Genomic DNA, 23,192 nt, shown 5'->3' with positions numbered 1-23,192 from the left:
TTCTCAATGAACAACCCCTGGAGAGTGGCGTCATACGCCCCTTTCCAGGACGGTCTTATCTCCATCCCGGAATGCGGTACTCGAAGGATTGAGGACTTCGAGTTCTATCCGGAGGGCCTCCAACCGCCGTTCATTGGCTACGCCAGGCTTACGGATGCAGCCATGACTAGGGAGGATAAGGTCCCGAAGGAGACAGTTCTTTACTCCCGGGACCAGGCTCAAAGAGAGTGGCTCAGATGTTTGGAAGAAATGGACTGTACAAACACTAGGATTCAAGCCTTTAAGAGTCCCTTCACCATCTTTATGATGGATGAAGAAACCCCTCTTCCCTTCTTAACAAAGATTGCTACGGTCACCATTCCGGCTGCCCTGAAGGGAGAATCCTTACCCCAGTTGAGGGAAGCAGACCCCACCTCTCCTTTGCTCCCTTCACTTGGAGATTTGTGGGAGGATCTGCCCAATACCTTCTCGGCGGGCAAGCTCAAGCCAGACTGCGCCATGGACCAGTTCGGCGAGAAGCTACCTAGACTTCCTGATAGCCTCATTCAAGCTGAGTTTGAGGCCAAGTCTAGGCTTGCCAGGTCCATGAATACCATGGCAATGACGGAAGTAGCGGCTCTTTCCTATGCTTCAGAGCCACTCTTCAAGCTGTTGACCAAGTCTCAGACGCACAAGGTCCAGTCTGACTTGTTCGAGTTCGCGACTGCCAGGGTTAATTGCCGGAAACACGTCCTCCAGGAAGCAACTATTCGGCATGAACCGAATAAGCTGCTTTCCTCCAACATCTGGGGGGCAGACCTCTTTCCTGAGTCTATGGTCAAGGAGGTCCAGGCTGAGGCAACAAGGCTCAACCAGAGCCTCAAGGATCGTTGGGGTCTCACAGCTAGGAGGCGTCAAGATCAACCTGCAAGAGGTAAAATGCAGAAGAAACTAAAACGTTACCAGCCTTACCAGAAGAAGCAGCAATGTTTTAACCAAGCTGTTTCGGCTGTGCCAATTGTTCAATCAGGCCAGCCTTCTACCTCGAAGGCTCCGACTCAACCCATTTATGTGATTTCCCCTCAAGCTCAGCCTTCCACCTCCTACGCTGTCTCCCCAGCCTTTAACCAAGTGTTCGAGGGCCAAGCCATCCAGCACTATGACCGGTTCGGCAGGGGCGGTAGAGCTAGGGGATCCTTTCGTCAGAGAGGATCAGGAAGGTCACTCAACAGGGGAAAACACTTCCGTGGGGGCCGCGGAGGTCACTCGACCCAGCAGCAATGAGATCTCGAAGGTAGGAGGGAGGCTGTTTCTCTTCCGGCATCGGTGGGGATTCAGCAAATGGGCACAAAGCATTGTGTCAAAGGGCCTGGGTTGGAGTTGGATTGCAGATCCTCCTCCATCCAGACCATTCCTTCAACTTCCATCAAAAGAAATGACGGAGTATGCGGAGGAGCTCCTCCAGAAAGGAGCAATAGCGAGAGTCAACAGGTTAAAATTTCAGGGTCGCTTGTTCAGCGTACCAAAGAAAGGCTCACTAAAAAGAAGGGTAATCTTAGACTTGTCCCGCTTAAACTTGGCCATTCGCTGCGACAAGTTCAAAAAGCTGACTATCTCGCAGGTGCGGACCTTACTTCCCCGTGGGGCCGTCACCACCTCTATCGATCTTACAGACGTATACTATCATATCCCTATTGCAAGACACTTTCGCCCTTACCTGGGCTTCAAACTGGGAGATCAAGCATTCTCCTTCAAGGTAGTTCCCTTCGGTCTGAATGTAGCACCCAGGGTATTCACGAAGTTGGCGGAAGTAGTCGTCCAACAACTGAGGTCTCAAGGGATAATGGTAGTAGCGTATCTCGACGATTGGTTGATTTGGGCTCCAACAGTCAAGGAATGTCGCAAAGCCACAATGAAAGTAATTCAATTCCTGGAGTATCTGGGGTTCCAGATAAACAGAACAAAGTCAAGACTCACTCCGGAGTCCAACTTTCAATGGCTGGGCATTCAATGGAATCTATCCTCCCATACTCTGTCGATTCCATCAGCCAAGAGGAAAGAAATAGCGAAGTCAGTGAAAAAATTTCTAAAGTACAAATATGCTTCAAGGAGAAGCCAGGAAAGAATCCTGGGTTCCCTCCAATTTGCCTCAGTGACAAACATCTTGATGAAAGCCAAACTGAAAGACTTAACCAGGATCTGGCGCTCACGAGCAAATGTCAGATCCAGGGACAAGTTATCATCAATTCCACAGATTCTACGGAATCGTCTGCGCCCTTGGACAAAGTTGAAGAACCTGTCCATATCAGTACCCTTCAGTTTCCTCCTCCGGGAATTACCATCCACACAGACGCTTCACTAAGCAGCTGGGGAGGATATTCTCAGTTCAAGAAAGTTCAGGGAACATGGTCACCTCAGTTCCGCCAGCTTCACATAAACGTATTGGAAGCGATGGCAGTGTTCTTGACTCTGAAGAGGTTACATCCGCCAAAGAACTCTCACATAAAGTTAGTTCTGGACAGCGCAGTGGTAGTCCATTGATAAACAGGGAGGCTCCAAGTCAAGACATCTGATCATGTCATGGTAGCCATCTTTTCCCTGGCGGACAAGTTCAGTTGGCACCTCTCCTCCACCCATATAGCTGGAGTGAGAAACGTCATAGCAGATGCTCTATCCCGTTCAGTTCCTCTGGAGTCGGAATGGTCACTGGACAACAGTTCGTTCCAATGGATTCTCCAGAGGGTTCCAGGCCTGCAAGTAGATCTGTTTGCATCTCAAGCGAACCACAAACTTCCATGTTATGTGGCCCCCAACCTGGACCCTCTGGCTTATGCCATAGACTGGAACAACTGGGAGAAGATTTATGTCTTTCCTCCAGTGAATCTTCTCCTGAAAGTACTGAACAAACTCAGGACGTTCAAGGGTCAAGTAGCTCTAGTAGCTCCAGACTGGCCGAAGAGCAACTGGTACCCTTTGATTCTGGAACTGGGTCTTCGTCCTCTTTGAATTCCCAATCCCAGGCTCTCCCAGTCAGTACAAATGAAGACTGTGTTCGCTTCCTCAGGAATTCTCAAAACCCTAACTTTATGGACTTCATGAAGTTTGCGGCCAAGAGAGACGCAAATATCGATCCACGAAATATTCTTTTCCTGGAATCAGATAAAAGAGATTCAACTTTAAGGCAGTATGATGGTGCAGTTAAAAAGTTGGCATCCTTCCTGAGAGAATCAGACATTAAAATCATGACAATCAATTCAGCTATATCCTTTTTCAGATCCTTATTTGAAAAAGGTTTAGCATCTAGTACCATTACGACAAACAAGTCAGCCTTGAAGAAGATTTTTCAACTGGGTTTTAACATAGACTTAACAGATTCTTACTTTTCGTCTATTCCCAAGGCTTGTGCTAGACTTAGACCTTCAGTAAGGCCTACGTCAGTGTCATGGTTCTTAAATGATGTTCTAAAGCTGGCTTCTGATACAGATAATACGACATGTTCATTTATAATGCTCTTAAGAAAAACTATTTTTATTAAGCTTGGCTTCAGGAGCTAGAATTTCAGAACTGTCGGCGTTATCCAGAGATGCGAATCATGTAGAATTTCTTCCCTCAGGAGAAGTTCTGCTTTCTCCGGATCGCAGCTTTTTAGCAAAAAATGAGGATCCTTTGTTGAGGTGGGAACCTTGGAAGGTTATACCCCTTCCTCAAGATGTTTCTCTTTGTCCAGTAACGACCTTACGAGCCTTTCTGTCCAGGACATCCTCATCCTCTTCGGGTCCTCTCTTTAGAAGAGAAAAAGGTGGTACTTTATCAATTAAAGGTATAAGGCAACAGATCCTATACTTTATTAAACAAGCTAACCCTGAATCCTTCCCCAAGGTTCATGATGTCAGGGCAGTAGCCACCTCAATTAACTACTTTCAGCACATGAATTTTGATGATTTGAAAAAGTATACTGGATGGAAATCGCCGACAGTATTTAAACGTCACTACTTAAAGTCTTTGGAATCTCTGAAGTTTTCAGCAGTTGCGGCGGGTAACATAGTTTCCCCCGACTCTGCTTAATAGTTGAGTTGAAGATCCAGATCTCCTTTCTACCTATCTCAGCCAACAGTTTGTCTATACCTACCTTGTTCATCCACGTCTACCCTTGAGTCTTAGCTGCTCTTGTGATGGTTTAGTGGGTGTCCCTTATTTTTTTGCTAGGGTCACCCACAATTGATTGTATATATTGATCTTTGTGATGTGGTCCCCTTATTTTTATGCTAGGGTGCCACATCTCCATTTACAATGGTTATGGATTTGTTTATTAAGATCTATAAACTTGTTTAAGATGTTTTAATGTAAGTTTGTTCATATTTATGCTTTATTACATTATTGATACTGTTTAATTATAATTGCTTTAACTATTTTTGCCTATGATAATCATACACATGTTTTAAGTTCAACATATATCCCATGCAAGCCCTTGTATATATATGTTAACTTTAAGTTAATTTTAAGTATTGTTCCTTTCCACACTATATGAACAATTGTGTATGTGTATATATTTTCTTGCAATTATAATATTTAATTATATTTTAAGTTTTATTGAGACCTTCTTTATTTTCAATGTTGTGCTAATTCTCTGGTACAATTTCGCGCAGTGACACGAACTGAGCCCAGAAAAAGGATTTTGACGTAGGAAAAATCTATTTCTGGGCGATTGGTTCGTGTCGCCCAGCGAAATCCCACCCCTTCCCAACCCTGCGCTCAAGATTGACTGCTAACTTAAGGATGGCCACCAGAGGCGCGGCAGTCCCTAGCGTGGGTTGGAGTAGTAGTAGTTGCTGCCCCGTTCTGTGGGTCGGCTCTCCTCTTGTGGGGTTTTGTTGTGGGAGATTTCTATTGGCAAGAGGTTCGTGGTAGTGGTCTCACTCGCCCTAGTGTTCATACCGACGCCCTCTTGGAGGGTGAGCGAGTCAGTTATAGTGACCTTTTTCTTTATTTTGTTTATTCTCTGGTATTTGTTAGATCATTTACCTTAGAAATAATGGATTAAAGGATTATTTTGCTAGGCGACACGAACCAATCGCCCAGAAATAGATTTTTCCTATGTCAAAATCCTTTTTTAGGCCTCAAGGAAGCCTGGAGAATGGCCCATATATGTCAAGATTTCATCATACTTCATGAAAATTCATATATCTCTATTATACAGCGGAAAGAATTCGATATAAACTTACACTGGAGGTAAATTGTTCCACCAGCTCGTAACATATCGAGTATGCCTCGGGGTGCCATACCGCTAAGTCCCCGAAGCGGATGGCGCAGACGGCGTGGGTCCTGCAGATCTCATGACTGCAGGGATCCTGGCGTACGGCGTTACAGCCGGACTCCTGGCAGTTGGTAGCCTGTAAGTGGACAGATACATGAGTATCAACACTAGTTAACGGGCTAGCCCGTTAAGAAATATAATGCTCCGCCATATGCCGGAGCGGAGAATTATATGTTAACCTTCTCCTGTTCTCTTGATAGTCCATATGTCAAGTATGCTAGTAGCAGGTTCCGGTACGCCGGAGAAGGAGTTTCACCAAACTAGCAACCAGACTCAACGCCGGGGTGGTACAAGTACGGCGGGGAGAACCAAGGGAAAGTTAACATAATACTAATAATATTCATAGACAAGGAGGAGCATAGCTCTGCCGTAGAAATTTAGGCCAATCGAAGGAGACCCTGATGAGAGGGTGCTCCGCTGGTTAGCGGAATACACACAAAACAATAACAACAATCATAGGAAGCATGTAAGGAGCTCTTCTCCGTCACCCCCCCCACAAAGAGCTGGCGGAACCAGTCGATCCCGCCGTTGGCACGGTGGGAAAGAAGTGGGGGGGAGACCGGGGTAGGAGAGAGAGCGAAGAGACCCCAGGGTCTCCCGAGAGCGGACGAACCAGATGGCCAGTCTGACCCGAACGCACCCGGGACCCCCCGTGGAGCCCAAGGAGAGAACGGTATGACAAGATATAATATATATAACCCTACCCCCACACGAGACTCCCGTATCCCCTCTGGAGAGGGGAGGAGGGGAGAAAGCTCGGGTGTTGTCATGGCAACGTGAGCGAGCGGAACGTGCCTCCCCGACCCCCGTAGAGGGAGGGGTACTGAGCCAGTGGCTCAGTGCGATCGCCTGGCCCACCATGAACGTGATATGACCACGTGGACGGTAGGTCCGACGAAGAGGTAGCCTAGGCTGCTCTTACCGTCTCAACATGCTACACCAAAATTACAAAATAAGATTATAATATAAAAGAAAAGAAGGGAATCATAGAAAAAGAGAAAGGAACGTCCTAGAGAGGCTAGGAAACCGACCCTGGAGGGAGGGCGCCTAACCACTTGGGAGCTGAACTCTGCCGGTACGTCGGAACGGAGGGCAATTGCCAGGGTGGTAGGACTAGGAGAAAAAGACATGAGTCCTACATGCCTAACAGACCTAGACAAAGGCACATGCATGCATGAACACTGAGCTAAGGTAAAAAGGCATGAGCTCAACCAAGCTGGATTCCCTGAATAGTACAAAATAAGCAAAATCGTAGCAGAATCTTGCACGTCACAAAGGCATATAATAAAAAAAAAATGCATAGAACAGTTACTACGGTATGGGAGACCGCAGGAACTGAAAAGGAATCACATGAGGCGAACCGGGTAGGTGAGCCTGTATCCATGCGGTGGAGGCACCGTTATAAAACCTAAATAAAGGTAATAAAACGGGCCCTAACTGGCTAAAATTACGTGAAACACTTAGTCATTACTTAACTTAGTTGCAGCAATAGCTTGAAGCTCCATCATGTTGATAAATCCAAAGAGAAAGCGAAATAATACACAGCAAAGAAAAAACACGTGCGTGTAAAATCTGCTAACAGAAAAGGATGGCCGCTAGAGGCGCTGATGTTAGCGTGGGAGTGTTGGTAGTAGTAGTTGCTGACGCGGGCTGTGTATCAGCTCTCTTTAGCAGGGGGATTTTGTGAAGGAGATATCTAAATGACAAGAGGCCCGTGGTAGTGGCTTCACTCGCCCCAGAAACCATACCGACACCCTCTTTTTATTTAGGGTGAGCGAGTCAGAGTACTCTGACATTCCATTTTGGTTTTTCTCTGGTAATGTTAGCAATTTTTACCTTAGAAATATGAACTAAAAGGATATTTCACAAAGCGACACGGGCTTGGCCCAGAAAAAATAAAAGCAAAGAACAGAATTTTAGGGTGGTTGAATATAAGAAATTATTTAAAATTAGAAAGATTTTCAGTAAGTTTAACTATTTAAATTACTGTGTTTATGATATATAAAGTTGATGTGTAAGCCTATACTGCTGGGTAGCGTGCGTGTTTATGCGTACAAATATGCATCACGTTAATAATATAAGCTGTTCATTTCATGTGCTCCCTCTCTCTCTTGTGTCTCCTATACAGTACTGTATTCTTATTGACATTTATGTGATACAATATTTTATAATAATGTAGAGCTACAAATATTTTTCATTATTTGTGTAGGAGTGTGTAGGTACACGTGCATCTCGTAATAGTAACCTACAAACTTACTGTGCGTTTGTGCCTCTGTGTATACGCACATAGACTGAAAAATATGTGAATATATGTTTGCAACATAACATTACAAGAACGTACAATACTGAACTGCATTTAATAAAGAATAAAAATTTAGGATGAGAGAGAGAGAATTTCAATACATTACATTACTATATAAACATTTTAAAATATTACAAAAATGTTACAAGTAGTGCAGAGATGATTTAAAAAGTGTATCTTATGATTACTGTTAAGGGCTGGCTTTCTGTTTAGAGATTGAGTCATAGGAACTGAATTCAGTCATTAAGTGAGGAGTACCTGAAGGTATTCCCTATGATGAGTCCAATGTATGTATAGCTAAATTATCCAGTAGTGCTTGAATTTTTAGAGCTGAATTGACAGTCGTGTTAAAATTCTGTAATTTGTGAACAAAACAGATGGCAGAGATTTCACTATTGACTCAGATTTATTTAGGGCTCTCACAGTCATTCCACAGTTTTTTCCCCCTTCTCATCCAATTATTAAGAAAATCTATGGATCTTTCTAATGGTGTGCACCATTACAAGTCTTTCTCTTCTCATCCAATTATTAAGAAAATCTATGGATCTTTCTAATGGTGTGCACCATTACAAGTCTTTCTCTTCTCATCCAATTATTAAGAAAATCTATGGATCTTTCTAATGGTGTGCACCATTACAAGTCTTTCTCTTCTCATCCAAATATTAAGACAATCTATGGATCACGGATGGTGTGCACCATTACAAGTCAGCCCAGTTTTGTTGGGTGCCAGCTCATGTAGTAGCAGAAGTAATGAAGAAGCAGATGCAGAAGTCAAACATTGAACAAAATTGAACAGTAATCTGTCAGTTCCTTATACTGACTTGAAATGGCCCATCCAGTCTTATGAGTAAATTAAGTCAACATGCCAAATAAATGGAAGCATTTCTCAGAAAAGATTAGAATATAAAAACACCATAAATTTATCAACAAAATGGCCAAATAAATGGAAGCATTTCTAAGAGAAAAACGTAGAATATAAAAAAATACATCCATTGATCAACTTTTGGTCGTCATGCCAGAGAAATTGTGGAGTTGAGTTTAAACTGAGTAGATTGAGGATAGGTCATATTCGTTTAACCCATAAGTTCATTTTGGAGGATGACAGACTACCAATGTGTGAAATTTGTGATATCTTCATTATTGGTGAACTATCCCAAATATGTACTAGATGACAGTAGGGAACAGCAAATTTCAGGCTCCATATGAGAATTTTCAGTGATGGTATTGGTTATCAATGTCATCAACCTTTTGAAAACCAGTGTCATTTTGTGTAATGATTAGCAGGTTTTATTTATTACTTAATTATTAGTAATTAATTTATAAATTTAATCCTCTGACCATTTCAGATCATAGTAGGCAGTCCCCAGGTTCCGGTGGGGGCTCCGTTCTAGCTGTGTGCTATAAGTCTGAAAGTGCTGTAACTCAGAACATTGTAATAAAAATTTATAAAAAGGAGAGAGAGAGAGAGAAAGAGAGACTTATGTAAGCCTGGGGAAAGAATCAGGGTTTTAGGCTTTGCCCTGCTAATAAACCAGTTTTTCTCCTCCTTATAGTGAACCTAAACCAGTTTTCTCAGCTTGTTATATAGTGTTTACTGTGTCATAATCCTAATTATGGTGCTGTAATCCAAGATAATGGCACCATTAATTTAGGGTTACAGCCCCATGATTTCGGAACATCAGCTGTAACCTGGAACCACTTTTCTGATGAATATATTTTAAAAAACACCATTAGTACAGAATCACTTAAGTTGGAGCCACCGTAACCTGGGGTCTACCTGTCCAGTGGTCATTCAGTTATCTAAGGACACTCCAAATTTAAGAACAATGCTCCAAACAGGGATGAGTTGAGTTCAGTATATAGCTCCATTATCCATCAGATGAAGAAAATATTTTTGAGTCATCTAAACGTTGCATTAATAATTTAGTGTCAGATTTAGTAATCTGAACAGTGTGATCTCTCTTTCCCAAAATATTTACTTTGTAATGAAAATTTTTCTAAAGCTGATTGCTTGCATTGGATAAAAAAGCTTTTTTAATCATTATTGATTTTTATTTCCTGGTTTTTATAGTACTTGATCTTAAGAATGTGAAAATTATTTATGTTTTGTGAAAATTTTTTTGTATTTTCCAAAACTACAAAAGTAATTGTAACACTGTTAACCATCATTAGAAATCAGAACCTTAGTTCCACAAACTTGTTAAACACAAGTAAATTTATTTGTGCCAAATATAACCTATACAGAAAAAGTTATTTTATTTGGGTGGCAAAATTAATAGATCGTCTTGTATTATGATAGGTTGCTGAAATATTTGCCACTATACTTGGGAACAAAGTTTTACTTAAACATCTACAGCATGTCCTCCTTATGAATATTAATAAAGAGTTAACATTTATTCTGTTCCTTGTTTTTTAGACATACTATTTTAAACCAATTACTTTTCCTTTTTGAAGTAGTACTTCATGCTGATTTAGTTTTCCAGTAGTTTCATGATTTCTGTACTGAAATACTTTTTCTGGAGATACTTGTTCAAGATTTTTCTAGAATATCGCCTGTGAAGTAATGAAATATTCTTTTTTGTATATCTAGTCATTTTCATTATATTTTTCTGAGAATTTCAGGTAAGAAGTTTAATCTCAATTACTTCATGTTGAAACTTAATAGCTTTTGTTGCTGTAACATAATTAGTATCCAAGTAGGATAATATTTCTTTCCCCATTTCAGACATGAGGTGTATCACAATCAGTATCGGGCCATGTTTGTCTTCAATTGTATGGTGAAATGGAACGAGATTTTAAAGTTTCCTAAAAAAGACGGGAAGAAAAAAAAATTTTCTAAAGGTAAGAAACTTCTACAGAAACAGGAATTGTTGAGCTCCACAGGACACCAGATTGATTCTGTAGCTGATGGAAAATCACCAGAAAAGATTGAAGAAGTTCTTGAAAGAAACTTTCATGCAAAAAACATTACTAATGAAGCAAACTGTTTAGGAGAGGAGCAATCCAGTAATATAACTGAGACCTGTCCTGTACAAGATGAGGATGAACTTTTCCATCCAGTTTTATGTAGTATTTGTAAGACCAAAGTTGCAGTTTATGATAAAGAAGAAGTGTATCATTTTTTTAATGTTGTTAGTAGCCATTAAGTATATGAATACATTTCTATTAGATACATTTTTGCAGCATACAGGCCTTTCCCGGTTATTGGCAGACTCGGTTAATGGTGATTTTCGGCACCATAATGCCCCGCCTTCTGGTTATCGACACCGATAATAGTTATGGTGCCAATACATACCTAACAGAGGCGCCATTAACCGGTTATAGGCACCTTAAGCGCCATAAATCACTGAGTTTCAGTTAATGGTGATTTTCGCCTATCATCAAGCCCTTTGGAACGGAACCCTGGCCTACAACAGGGAACTGCCTGCATTCAGCTTTATTCTTGTAATAGACTATGGTAAAATCTGAACATCATTTTGCCAGAAAGGCCATAACTGCTAGTATCTGATGACTGTTGGAAACATAGGCTGATATCGGCTATTCCTAAGTATTATGTCTTTATGGTGAATAAAACTCTCAACCTCTAAACTGTTTAATTGGCCTAGCTTTGAAAAAAACAATCTGTCCTGTATATTGAATTACGGAATGTTCTGTAACAAATATGAATGTTCTTTTAAATGTATTAGGAAGTGCATATGAAAAAGCACAAGTAATTTTTTCCCAGGATGAAAATAGAAGTAACTTTGTCAACCTGCAACATTCACTTAACATTTTGGTAATTATGCACAATAATTCCTTACTCCATTCAAAAGTTAACCTTACAATGTCTTTTTTGGATTTTTTTATTTATGCTATACTTACTCTTTGACATTAATCTTGTTTAATAACAAACCTATTTACATCCATCCCAAATAAACGTCTTAAGAAACAAGTTCTTAATAGGTGAGGAGTAAATCTGCAACATGAGGACCTGTAAGTTTCAGCTGTTCACCTAGCTCATCCTTTGTTAGGGTGTGAGTGCCTGCAATTCAGTTTTCAGACCTGCCAAAGATTTATGGAAGATTGTCTTAACTTTTATTATATTTGATAATTTCTCATACACTTATTTTGGTATCTTTATCATTTTGTGCTGTTTGAGGTATTTTGACCTGTTTCATGTGTTTTATGACCAGGTTTATTGATATTGCCGGTTTCCTTTCAATTGATATGGCTAAAGGATCCTAAGTACAAGATTTTCCATCCCAGGAAAATCATGAGTTTTTATTCTATATTTTAATGTATATTTTCTTGGCTCAGGTTATTTTGACATATGAAGTTGCAGGAATATTGTAGGGTGTTCATGCTTGTTCAGTTTCCAAAAAGAGTATGTGTACCATTTATGATATGTAGGCTAGGGTATAGTTAAATATTACAATGTTTTTATTTATTCATTTCCATTGTGTTTTCATGTTATCTAGACTTTGTGTGATTTAGGCAGCTTTTGCATTTAGCTCCTTATGTTTGTAGATAGCTCCTATTTCATGATGAGCTACCGTATTTCCATGTGTAAGACTACACTTAGATAAAAAGAGGTCAAAAAAGGGATTTTGACGAAGGAAAAATCTATTTCTGGGCGATGACCTGTGTCGCCCAGTGAAATGGCTCCTTTGATACTATTTCTAAGGTATAAATATTGCTATTCATCCCAGAGAAAAAGAGAAACAATATAATGCCAAGATAAATGGCTCGCTCACCTTTAATAAAGGTGTCGGTATAGATAAAGAGCGAGTGGAAACCACTACCAGAGGTCCCTTGCCATTTAGCTTCTTCCTTCGACATAACCCCAACTACGGAGGAGCCGAACTATAGCCCTCGCTACCCTCTACTACTACCGTGAGCGCCTTCGACGCCTGTGACGTCATTCCTGAAGATAGCACCCAAGCTTGGGGTAAGCAGGGTGAGGAATACTAACTACAGGGTGGGATTTCACTGGGTGACACAGGTCATCGCCCAGAAATAGATTTTTCCTTCATCAAAATCCCTTTTCTGGGCTCAGCCTGTGTCGCTCCGTGAAATAGTGCCAGAGAATTGGTTCACCAAGCTTGGGGGACTGCACAAACACTAAGAAGGTATAAAACAAACACCTGTAAGGTTAATGGTATAATGATCAACTTAAAGATACAAAGGCTTACAAAGCATAACTTAATTGTTAAGTATCTTAAAATTACTAGACAAATAATCTTAAAATTACTTAGCCTACGACTTAAGGATAACTAAATGTAAATAAGTAGGCTATAGTAAAAATATACAAGTTGAACATATATAATAACAGAATGGACAGAGTCCCAAGCAAGTAACAATGAATGAAGCAACTACATCCAAGGTAAGATATATACACTAGAGGCGACCTAACTAAGTAAGGGTGCAATGAGGCAGGTAGAAGGGAAGGCTACAAGGAAATGGTGATAGAAATTCATGCAGTGTCAGGGGAAACTGTGTTTCCGGCTGCCACTGCTGAGAATTTGAGGGCTTCCAAAGATTTTAAATAGTGGCGTTTAAAAACTGTCGGGGATTTCCAGCCTGTATATTTCTTAAGATCGTCAAAATTCATATGTTGAAAATAATTAATAGAGGTGGCCACTGCCCTAACATCATGGGCACGAGGAAAGGAATCCGGGTTGGCCTGTTTAATGAAGTACAAAATTTGTTGTCTGATCCCTTTTAAGGAAATCGTACCACCTTTTTCCCTAATGAACAACGGACCTGAGGATCTTAAGGTCGTTCTACCCAAGTAAGCTCTTAAAGAGTTAACAGGACATAGAGAGTTGTCCTGGGGGAGTGGTAGGATTTTCCATGATGACCACCTGTCTTGTGGGTCTTCATTTTTGGCCAGAAAGTGACGATCTGGGGATAGGAGAACTTCCCCTGAGGGAAGGAATTCTATGTGACCTGGCTTCCTTGATAAGGCTGACAGTTCTGAGATTCTAGCTCCTGAGGCTAGACTTTGTAAAAATAAAGTTTTCCTCAGGAGAGTTATGTAATTACAAGAATCATTATCAATTTAAGAGGCCAGTTTGAGAACATCATTCAGAAACCAAGAAACTGACTTAGGTCTCTCGGAGGGTCTAAGTCTAGCACAAGCTTTCGGAATAGAGGAAAAGTAAGAATCTGTAAGGTCTATACTAAAACCAAATTGGAAGATCTTTTTAAGAGCTGATTTGGTAGTAGTAATAGTGCTTGCTGCCAGACCTTTCTCGAACAATGATCTAAAGAAGGATATGGCCAAATTTGTGGTCATGACTTGCGTGTCTGAGTCTTTAAGAAACATGGCTAGTTTCTTAACGGACGAGTCATATTGACGCAAGGTAGGTTTCCTTTTATCTGACTCCAAGAATAAAATATTCTGGGGGTCAATGTCCGCGTTCCTGCGAGCCACAAACTTCATGAAATCCATAAAGTTAGGGTTTTCTGAATTCTTGAGGAAGCGGACACAGTCCGAGTTTGCACTAACTGGGTTAGCCTGGGATTGGGAATCCGTAGAGGCCGGAGTCCCAACTGTAGAAGTAGAGGGAACCAATTGCTATTGGGCCAGTTGGGGGCTACTAGAGCCACCCGGCCCTTGAATGACCTGAGTTTGTTCAGTACTTTCAGAAGAAGATTCACCGGAGGGAATAGGTAAATCTTTTTCCATACATTCCAATCTAGGGCCATAGCGTCCATGGCATAGGCCAGAGGGTTCAGGTTGGGTGCCACATAACAAGGGAGTTAGTGATTTGACTCCGTGGCAAAGAGGTCTTCCTGAAGCCCTGGGACTTGTTGACAGATCCAAGTGAACGAGTTTTTGTCTAACGCCCATTCCGATTCCAGCGGGACGGAGCAAGACAGAGCGTCTGCTACTACGTTCTTTACTCCTGCTAGATGAGTGGCTGACAAGTGCCATTTGTTCCTGTTTGCCAGAGAGAAAATGGCTATCATGACATGGTTCAAGTGGCTTGACTTGGATCCGCCCCTGTTAATGCAGTGGACTACTACTGCACTGTCTAGAACTAGCTTGACATGTGACTTCTTGGTTGGCTGGAGCCGTTTCAGAGTGAGAAACACTGCCATGGCTTCCAGTACATTGATATGTAGCTGGCGGAATGGTGGGGACCAGGTTCTCTGGACCTTTTTGTACTGAGAGTACCCTCCCCACCCGTTTAGTGAGGCGTCCGTGTGGATCACTAAAGACGGCGGGGGAAACTGAAGGGGTACTGCTTTTGATAGATTGCTTACCTCCGTCCAGCGGCGGAGACGTTTCCATAAGATCGCTGGGATAGAGGCTAACCTGTCCCGGGATCTGCAGTTCGCTTTGGAACGCCAAACCCTGTTTATGTCCTTGAGTTTGGCTTTCAAAAGGATGTCTGTGACTGAGGCAAACTGGAGTGAGCCCAGGATTCTTTCCTGACTCCTCCGGGATGTCTGATGTTGTTTGAGAAATTGCTGTGTGGATTTTGCTATTTCTTTCCTTTTCAACGACGGAATTGATAGAGAGTGTGACTGCAAGTCCCACTGAAGGCCTAACCACTGGAACCGAGATTCTGGTGTTAGTCTGGACTTGGTTTTGTTTATTTGAAAACCTAGGTGTTCCAGAAACTTGATTACTTTGACCGTTGCTTTCTTGCACTCTTCGGGGTTCTTTGCCCAAATGAGCCAATCGTCCAGATAAGCCACTAGCATTATTCCCTGCGTCCTCAATTCTTGGACTACTGCTTCCGCCAACTTTGTAAAGATTCTAGGGGCAATGTTGAGCCCGAACGGCATTACTCTGAAGGAATAAGCCCTGTTTCCTAGTTTGAAGCCTATGAATGGTCGGAAGTGTCTGGCTATTGGAACATGATAGTAGGCATCTGTAAGATCTAAAGAGGTTGTGACGGCCCCACGGGGAAGTAAGGTCCGCACCTGCGGAACGGTCAGCATCCTGAACTTGTCGCAATGAATGAATAAGTTCAGATGGGACAAGTCTAGGATAATTCTTCGCTTTTCTGAGTCTTTCTTTGGCACGCTGAACAAGCGTCCTTGAAACTTTAAATTCTTGACTCTTGAAACTACTCCTTTGAGAAGTATACTCTATCAATTCCGCTGTTGGTTTCTGATAGAAATTGTTGGTTGGAGGAGGGCCCTCTAGCCAACTCCAACCCAGACCTTTGGTCACGATGCTTTGAGCCCAAGGGCTGAACCTCCACCGGTGGAGGAAGAGATACAGTCTCCCTCCTACCTTGGGACTCTCACTGCTGACTTGCCGAGGGACGACCACCGCGCGCTCCCTAGAAGCCTCTGCCTCTGCTTGCGGCTCTGCCAGATCCTCTATGGCGAGAGGCGCCCCTAGCTCTGCTGCCTCTAGCGAACCTGTTAAAGGGCTGAAAGGCCTGTGCCTCAAAAGCCGGATTATAGGGCGGTGAGACAGCAAAGGAGGTTGAAGGTTAGGGCTGCTGCGATTGCGGAGTCAGAAACAAAAACTGGTGTTGCTGCTGACTCTTAGAGGAGGTGTGCTGCTGTCCCTGGGGCACCTGCACTGCCTGGACTAGCGCCTGTTGAGGAGCCTGGAAGGGCTGAAACTTCCTTGGCTTCTTCTTGGTCCTAGGGTTTGAGCCGGAGGATTCTGGCTTCCTCTTAGCCACTAGGCCCCACCTGACCTTGAGGCTCTGATTGACTTTCGAGGCCTCATGCAAGACCTCCGCCACCACTGGAGCAGGGAAGAGGTCTGTCCCCCAAATTGAGGAAGCAATGAGCTTGTTAGGCTCATGTCGGATGGTGGCTTCCGCCAGGACATGCTTCCTACAATTCCTCCTTGCGACTAAAAAGTCGTAAAGGTCACACTGCATGGTGTGCAGCATTCCCTTTGCCGTGACTTTGAACAACGGCTCTTGTTAGTAAACAAGAGCCGTCATCTCCGCTGTTGTCATGGAGGAGAGGGACCTTGCCAACCTGGTCCGGGCATCGAACTCCGTCTGGATGAGAGAGTCCGACAACCTGGGAAGCCTCTCACTAAAGAGAGTGGTGGCGCAGTCAGGCTTAAGTTTGGCTACTGAGAAGGTGGGCACCGCACCCTCAAAGTAGGTGTCAGAGCCGGGGATCAGGAGAGAGGTGGGCTCCGTCTCCCGGAGTTGAGGCATAGGTTCGTCCCTAAGAGCTGCCTGGAAGGTCGCTTCCACTACCTTAAGGGTAAGTGGGAGCGGAGTGCCTTCCACCGGTGTAAAGATGGTGAAAGGGCTTCTAAAGGCTGTAATGCAGGAGTTCTCACACTCCCACTCTTCCAGGCTCCTCAGCCAAGTCTGTTGTGCCTGTTCCCGAGGAAGGATCACCGTCTCCTTGGGGACTTTGTCTTCCCTCATCATGGCTGCGTCTGTTAGACGGACGTAGCCCATGAATGGGGGTTGAAGGTCATTAGGATAGAACTCGAAGTTTTCCAGCCTTCGAGTTCCAATGCCCTCAATAGACAGCATCCCGTTAACAAAGGGAGCGTGTGCCGCAATCCTCCAGGGGTGGCAGCCTTGAAGTCCGGTAGTAGGCGGGAGTCCGGCATGACGGAAGGTATTAATACCTGCGCGGACTGTGAAGGTCCTGCCGCGATCGAGTCCCGAATGCCCGCCATAGCATTCTCCTGAGCCGTCAGTCGTTCCGCTAGGGACTGGATCGACTGACCCGAGGCCTCAACCAAGCTTGTAAGCTGGGAGAGAATCAAACCGAACTTGGCGTTCACCAAGTTCCCTACGACATCTCCCATCTTCTCCAAGATGTTGGATGAGAAAGCTTCGGCGTCGAAGGGGGGTGCCTGAGCCCTCTCCTTCCGAGACCTGTGCTTGGGGGACCTAGACGCAGATGAAGAAGCTGCCCTTGATCTGACCGCCCCGGGGTGGGGAGCCGGGGTGCTAGCAACAGTTGAGGGAGCTGACTTCATCGGCAAGGACTTCACAAGCTTGCTAGTAGAAGGTTTAACCTTGGGGACCACGGAAGAAGTCTTGGGATGTACTGACCGCTGCTTCTCCGTGAATCCCCGGAAAGAAGTGGAAGAAGATAGATCAGGAGAAGGAGAAGAGGAAGGGCTCAGGGAAAGTCCCTGAATCCCCCTAGAGCCTGCCTCTACTACACCCTTACCTGTGCCCATGGAGTCGATAGCCATGGGCTCTACGTCTAAATTGAGGGCCGCCACGTCCTCTGTGACGTCCTCTGAGAAGTCGCCCTCCGCCGGGAGCGATACCAGGGCTTGGATATCGGCGATGAGGGGGGCAGCAACTAGGGGGTCAACAACTGACCCCTTCTTCGCTCCGGGGAAGATGAGGTCCGCCATGTCCTGGGCCAGGATGTACGGGCGGCCCTTCGAGGATTTCCTCCCGAAGCCCCCGACCCAGGCCTTAAGCAACGTCAACGCTGCTTTCTTCCCATCATCAGAGCCCTGCAAGAGAGGGTTAGTATTTGAGAGAGGGAACGACCGAGGTCGAGACTGAATCAAGTAATAGTCAATATGAACACATAAAAATATATCCAATAACATCACCGAACTCAAGGAACACTTGCGGCAGAGAGTAATACTTACCACAGTGGAGGCTTCGCCAACTAAGGCGTAACATGTGAGGCACCCCTCGTGGTGCCACACCAGGAAGTCCACTACTCTTACCGCGCACCCGGCGTGGGAGCGGCAAACCTCGTGGTCGCATGGGTCCTGTAGGACTGCGTTGCAGCCTACCTCTTGACAACACAAGACCTGTAAGTCAAAGGATACATGAGTACCGATGACAACCTCCGGGGAGGTATGAAAATCTAGTGTATCAATATTCGTAGGCGCCGGAGTGGAGCCAACGAATAAAGAGTACATATAGTAGGTAAGTAACATGTAAATATACTATTCATGCCGGAGTAGGTCCGGAGACATAGTAATAACATAAATAAATGGTACATGAAACTGCGTATGGTTATAACATAAAGTGGTCATGGTGGGTAGCTGTCACAATGTTAAACTTCCCCCGAGTTAGCACGCTAAAAAAGGGGGGGAGGTGAGTTAACTCCGCTGGGGCCGGAGCAGGACAACCATTGTCAATGAAAGCCTACCCGAGCTCTCGGAACGTGAAACCGGTAAAAGTAGAACATGAGACAGAACCCCCGGAGTGAAACTCCAGACCGAATATGATAATAATAATAATAATAATAATAATAATAATAATAATAATAATATCATTAAAGGTATGTGTGAGTGTGTGTGTGCGCTATGTATGATATGGACAAACCATAAGGGGCCCCGGAGTAGGATCAAGGCTCATAAGATACTCTCTCATAAAACAGTCCAGTGGTGGCCGGAGCTGAGACCGCCGGAGCGGGGGGAAAGCTATAGAGAGAGGGGGGGAGCGGGGGGGGCATGGGAGGGGAACCCCACCTCCCGTGCCCGAAGGCCGACTGAGGTACGGTAAGGGAGGGTGATAACCCCGAGCCCCGAGCCAAGCGACTGAGTACGGCAGCCCTGAGTGCTGGAGGGTCTCCTCCCCACTACCCCCACGAGTGCTTCCCCCTCTCATGCAGACTCGGGGTTGCTAGCTATGAGCGGGCGAGTCATCACCCACTAATGTGGGTGGGCAAGGTGCGGAGGGGGAGACCAGCAACAGGGTGGCTCGCCTGCGATCGGCCAGCGGCCCTCTCGGCCAGGTGATCAGACACGCGGTGAGGAAGGCCAGGCGATGCAGTGGACCAAAGGCCGACCAAGTCGTATATAGCCACACAATAACCATAATAATAATAACAGATATGTAATAATGATAATAAATAGCTAGGCTAACACGGGGAGAAAGGAAATAAAATTGAGAGCGAGAGAAAGCATGTCCAGAGGGGTAGGCTAATCGCCAATCTGACGATTGGGGTATGCTAGCCTAACCCAAGCGGCTAGTTGGTATGTTGTGATAAATCGAGAACAGGAGACTAGGTGCAAGGACTAACACAATAGAATGCAGTCCTAACGTAAATAAATATACTCCTAACAGAAACGGAATCTGGCTAGGCTAGGCTAAGATCCGAAACATGCGGTCAGAGTACGGGGTCCCCGTGAAGGCTAGACTAAATAAAATTATCAAGCTAGTGCATGAAACAATATCAAACAGTCATAGATATCATAAAGATACTGCTAAAGGGTAATTCTGATGGTAAGGGAGATCAAAAGAATACCAAGACCGCCATGCGGTCGGAGGTGAAGCTGGCGCGGGAACGATGACGCTCCCGCTACCTTATCTCACACCAATAACATCAAAACAAAGAAGATCTTCATAAAATGAGATCTAAAAACCTTTAAGCAGTACTTAACTTAAATGCAGAAGCTTGAGACATCTTGAATGGAATATTCTAAAGACAAAAATAGCAATGGCACAGCACAAAAGAAAAAACCGTGTGTCTGCTACGACGGCTATCAAAGGAATAACGTCACAGGCGTCGGAGCCGCTCACGGTAGTAGTAGAGGGTAGCGAGGGCTATAGTTCGGCTCCTCCGTAGTTGGGGTTATGTCGAAGGAAAAAGCTAAATGGCAAGGGACCTCTGGTAGTGGTTTCCACTCGCTCTTTATCTATACCGACACCTTTATTAAAGGTGAGCGAGCCATTTATCTTGGCATTATATTGTTTCTCTTTTTCTCTGGGATGAATAGCAATATTTATACCTTAGAAATACAGTGGTACCTCGAGATACGAAATTAATCCGTTCCAAGGCGGCCTTCGTATCATGAGTTTTTCGTATCTTGGAACACATTTTACATGTAAAATGGCTAATACGTTCCAAGCCCTCCAAAAACACCCCAGTAAATTATATTTCCAGGCCTAAAACACATGTTCTAGGGTTACAATGCCGATCCGACGGAAGAAATATGACTCCAAAAAGGCAAAATACTGTAGTACATACTTGAGTAATATTCAACTGCATGTAATGTTCAACCCCATTTTTACTGCATATATTAGGACTTTAGCATATGTCCCTTAGCAATAAGCCTAGCCTATGGTAGCGGTTGTTACTGTAGCCTAGTCTATGATTCTGACATCTAAACCTAAGAGCTAAAAGCTTAGAATATGCCAATAAAATGTATAAATAATCAGTATGTACTCATTTCAAATAATTATTAATTGATCCTCAACTATAATACACAAACAAACAAAAAACAAACCTTCCAATCGATTGTTTACATTCAACTCTTACCCGTCTTACGAGTATCGAACGAGCGCCAAGCAATCAGTTTTCCTAGCACACAGTAAGCCATAAATTGTCATTAGTATCTCTCTTCAACTAATGAAACTACCAAACAGTATAATAACCATTCATTTCTATTCTTTATTCTATCTTTACCTAATGGAGATACCGAGTTACTGACAGCTATAATGAAACATACGTATACATAACGTAATAATAAAACAGAAGAAGAATTCTAAAAAATACGTATTTGTTGGCAGTCTGATTTATTCTATATTTTATGATATCTAATTCACAATTTTTTTATTAAATGTATTGCATGTACTCATTTCAAATAATTATTAAGTAACCATTAACTATAATAAACAAAAAAAAAAAAAGCTTCCAAACGTCTGTTTACATCCAGCACTTACGAGTATCGAACGATCGACAAGCAATCACTTTACACAGTAAGCCATAAATTTTCATTATCTCTCTTCAACTACTGAAACTACCAAACAGTATAATAACCATTCATTTCTATTCTTTATTCTATCTTTACCTAATGTTTTTTTTTTTTTTTTTATTAAATGTATTGCATGAATAAGTTTTTCAATTTACAGCATCCTTTTACCAATAGAATACTTGAAGCACAAGGGGTAGATGCTGACCAATAGGAGAGCAGGACCTTATGGGGTGACTAGCATCAGGAACCAATGGGAGAGCGGGAGGATGGTGGCGATTTAGTTTCTCAGTTGGCGGCGCGGGAGTTTTAAAATTGTTCTCGGTGGTCCGGGCGAATCTCAGGACTTTACAGCAACAACCTTTCGTATCTTGAAAACTTTTCGTATGTAGAGCAGTAACATTTTTCGCATTGGCTTTCGTATCTCGAGTTTTTCGTAAGTAGAGCCTTTCGTATCTCGAGGTACTACTGTAGTATCAAAGGAACCATTTCACGGAGCGACACAGCCTGAGCCCAGAAATCATGGTAAATTTTCATGAAAATATCTCATATCTGTAGTATAGCACGAATTCTGTATTGCAAAACCGATTTCTTTTTGGAGAAAATTGATTATTTGCAAAAAATATACAGTACAACTATATTTATAATAATGATGACTTAAATAAAGGTTGTTTTGCTTCTTGTATCCAATTACATTATTACTATTATCATATTGTTACTGTATTACAGCATATAAGCATCGTCATATACATCATTTCCATTTGATTTTGTTTACATTCTCAAAATCTCGGCAGATGTGAATATTATCGATATCTTCATTGTCATTGTGTTAGAGGAGATATAATTCGGAGATACCTTTTATCGTAAATTATCAAAGTTTGGTTGAAAACGTACACATATTACGTACGTCATTGTATGAGCATTAGGTGCGATTTCTCCAGTTCCGAACATCACTTCCGCCTAATCGTTTTTGAAATCTCCATTGCATGAGGGATGAACAGAAATGTAATTTATTTTTAAGTATGGAAGCCACCATTAAGAATCGGCAGGGGTTAACAATTTTAACGGAGCTCTTAATAAACGCTCGATAGTTACGGTAAATGACGTCAGCAATCAGCTGTTTGTCATTTCGGTTGTTTATGCCAATACTACATGTTTACATGCATAGATATATATCTATCTTTACAATAATCGCTTCATACGGAATTCTAAAAACCGGAATTTTTTAGTGGAGGATGGAGGAGTATCATTAGTATTACAGTCGATGAGAGAGAGAGACTATTGCCTCGGTCGGGTTGTTACACTGATAGATATCCATTTGCAAAAGTCAAATAATAGTTGTATTGAGAATAATTATAATTTTTATAAAACTTGATTTACTGTAATCATATTGCATGTATTATCATCGTATTACAATATATGAACAGATAGATGATGCGCCATTTGCATTCTGGTTTTGTTTAGTCTTAAAATAATAAGCTGATTGCATTTTACCAATATCATCACTGCCTTTAATTGCCGAATGGAACGTTATTCAGAGATTGGGTTTAACAAAGCCGATTCTATATATTTTTCATACAGACGGTAGCCTAAAAGCAAAACCATTGTTTTGTTTACGTTTCGTTGCCACTAATAATAACAATACAATAATGAACGATAAATAGTGTACAATTATCGTTCATATGACTGAATTGTTCGAAACAGTTACAAACAGCTTTGCCTGCTGCCTCACTCGATGCTCGCTGCGTTGCTATTATAAAAGTATGGGGGAACGTGAAAATAGACAGTCATAAAATCAATAAAAAATGCCATGGTAGGTACCGAAGATGATTTGTATGATATCGACGATGAAGCCGAAGTTGACTCACCAGAACCAGACCGGAATCCCTAAGATGGAGGCACGTGATCAATTTTGTGAGATGTATGAGAAATCATCGAATTGCGTAATAATGCTCGTGATTATTTTTAGACGTTTTGTGCTTTGT

At 42.8% G+C, this 23,192-nt stretch overlaps 1 protein-coding gene across 1 annotated transcript in view; it reads left to right on the top strand.

Annotated features, from left to right (window-relative positions):
* The window catches only part of LOC135201665 (E2F-associated phosphoprotein-like), a 153,033-nt gene extending 141,850 nt beyond the window's left edge, over positions 1 to 11,183 (top strand). The window contains exon 4 of the mRNA XM_064230777.1: positions 10,321 to 11,183. Coding sequence (XP_064086847.1) covers positions 10,321 to 10,741 — 421 coding nt within the window. The 3' untranslated portion in view covers positions 10,742 to 11,183. The remainder of the gene's footprint in view (positions 1 to 10,320) is intronic.
* The last annotated feature ends 12,009 nt before the right edge of the window (positions 11,184 to 23,192 follow it).

This window comes from Macrobrachium nipponense, chromosome 28 (assembly GCF_015104395.2).
Source record: "Macrobrachium nipponense isolate FS-2020 chromosome 28, ASM1510439v2, whole genome shotgun sequence".
NCBI classification, from domain to species: domain Eukaryota; kingdom Metazoa; phylum Arthropoda; class Malacostraca; order Decapoda; family Palaemonidae; genus Macrobrachium; species Macrobrachium nipponense.
This window is presented reverse-complemented; position numbering and strand designations above follow the sequence as displayed.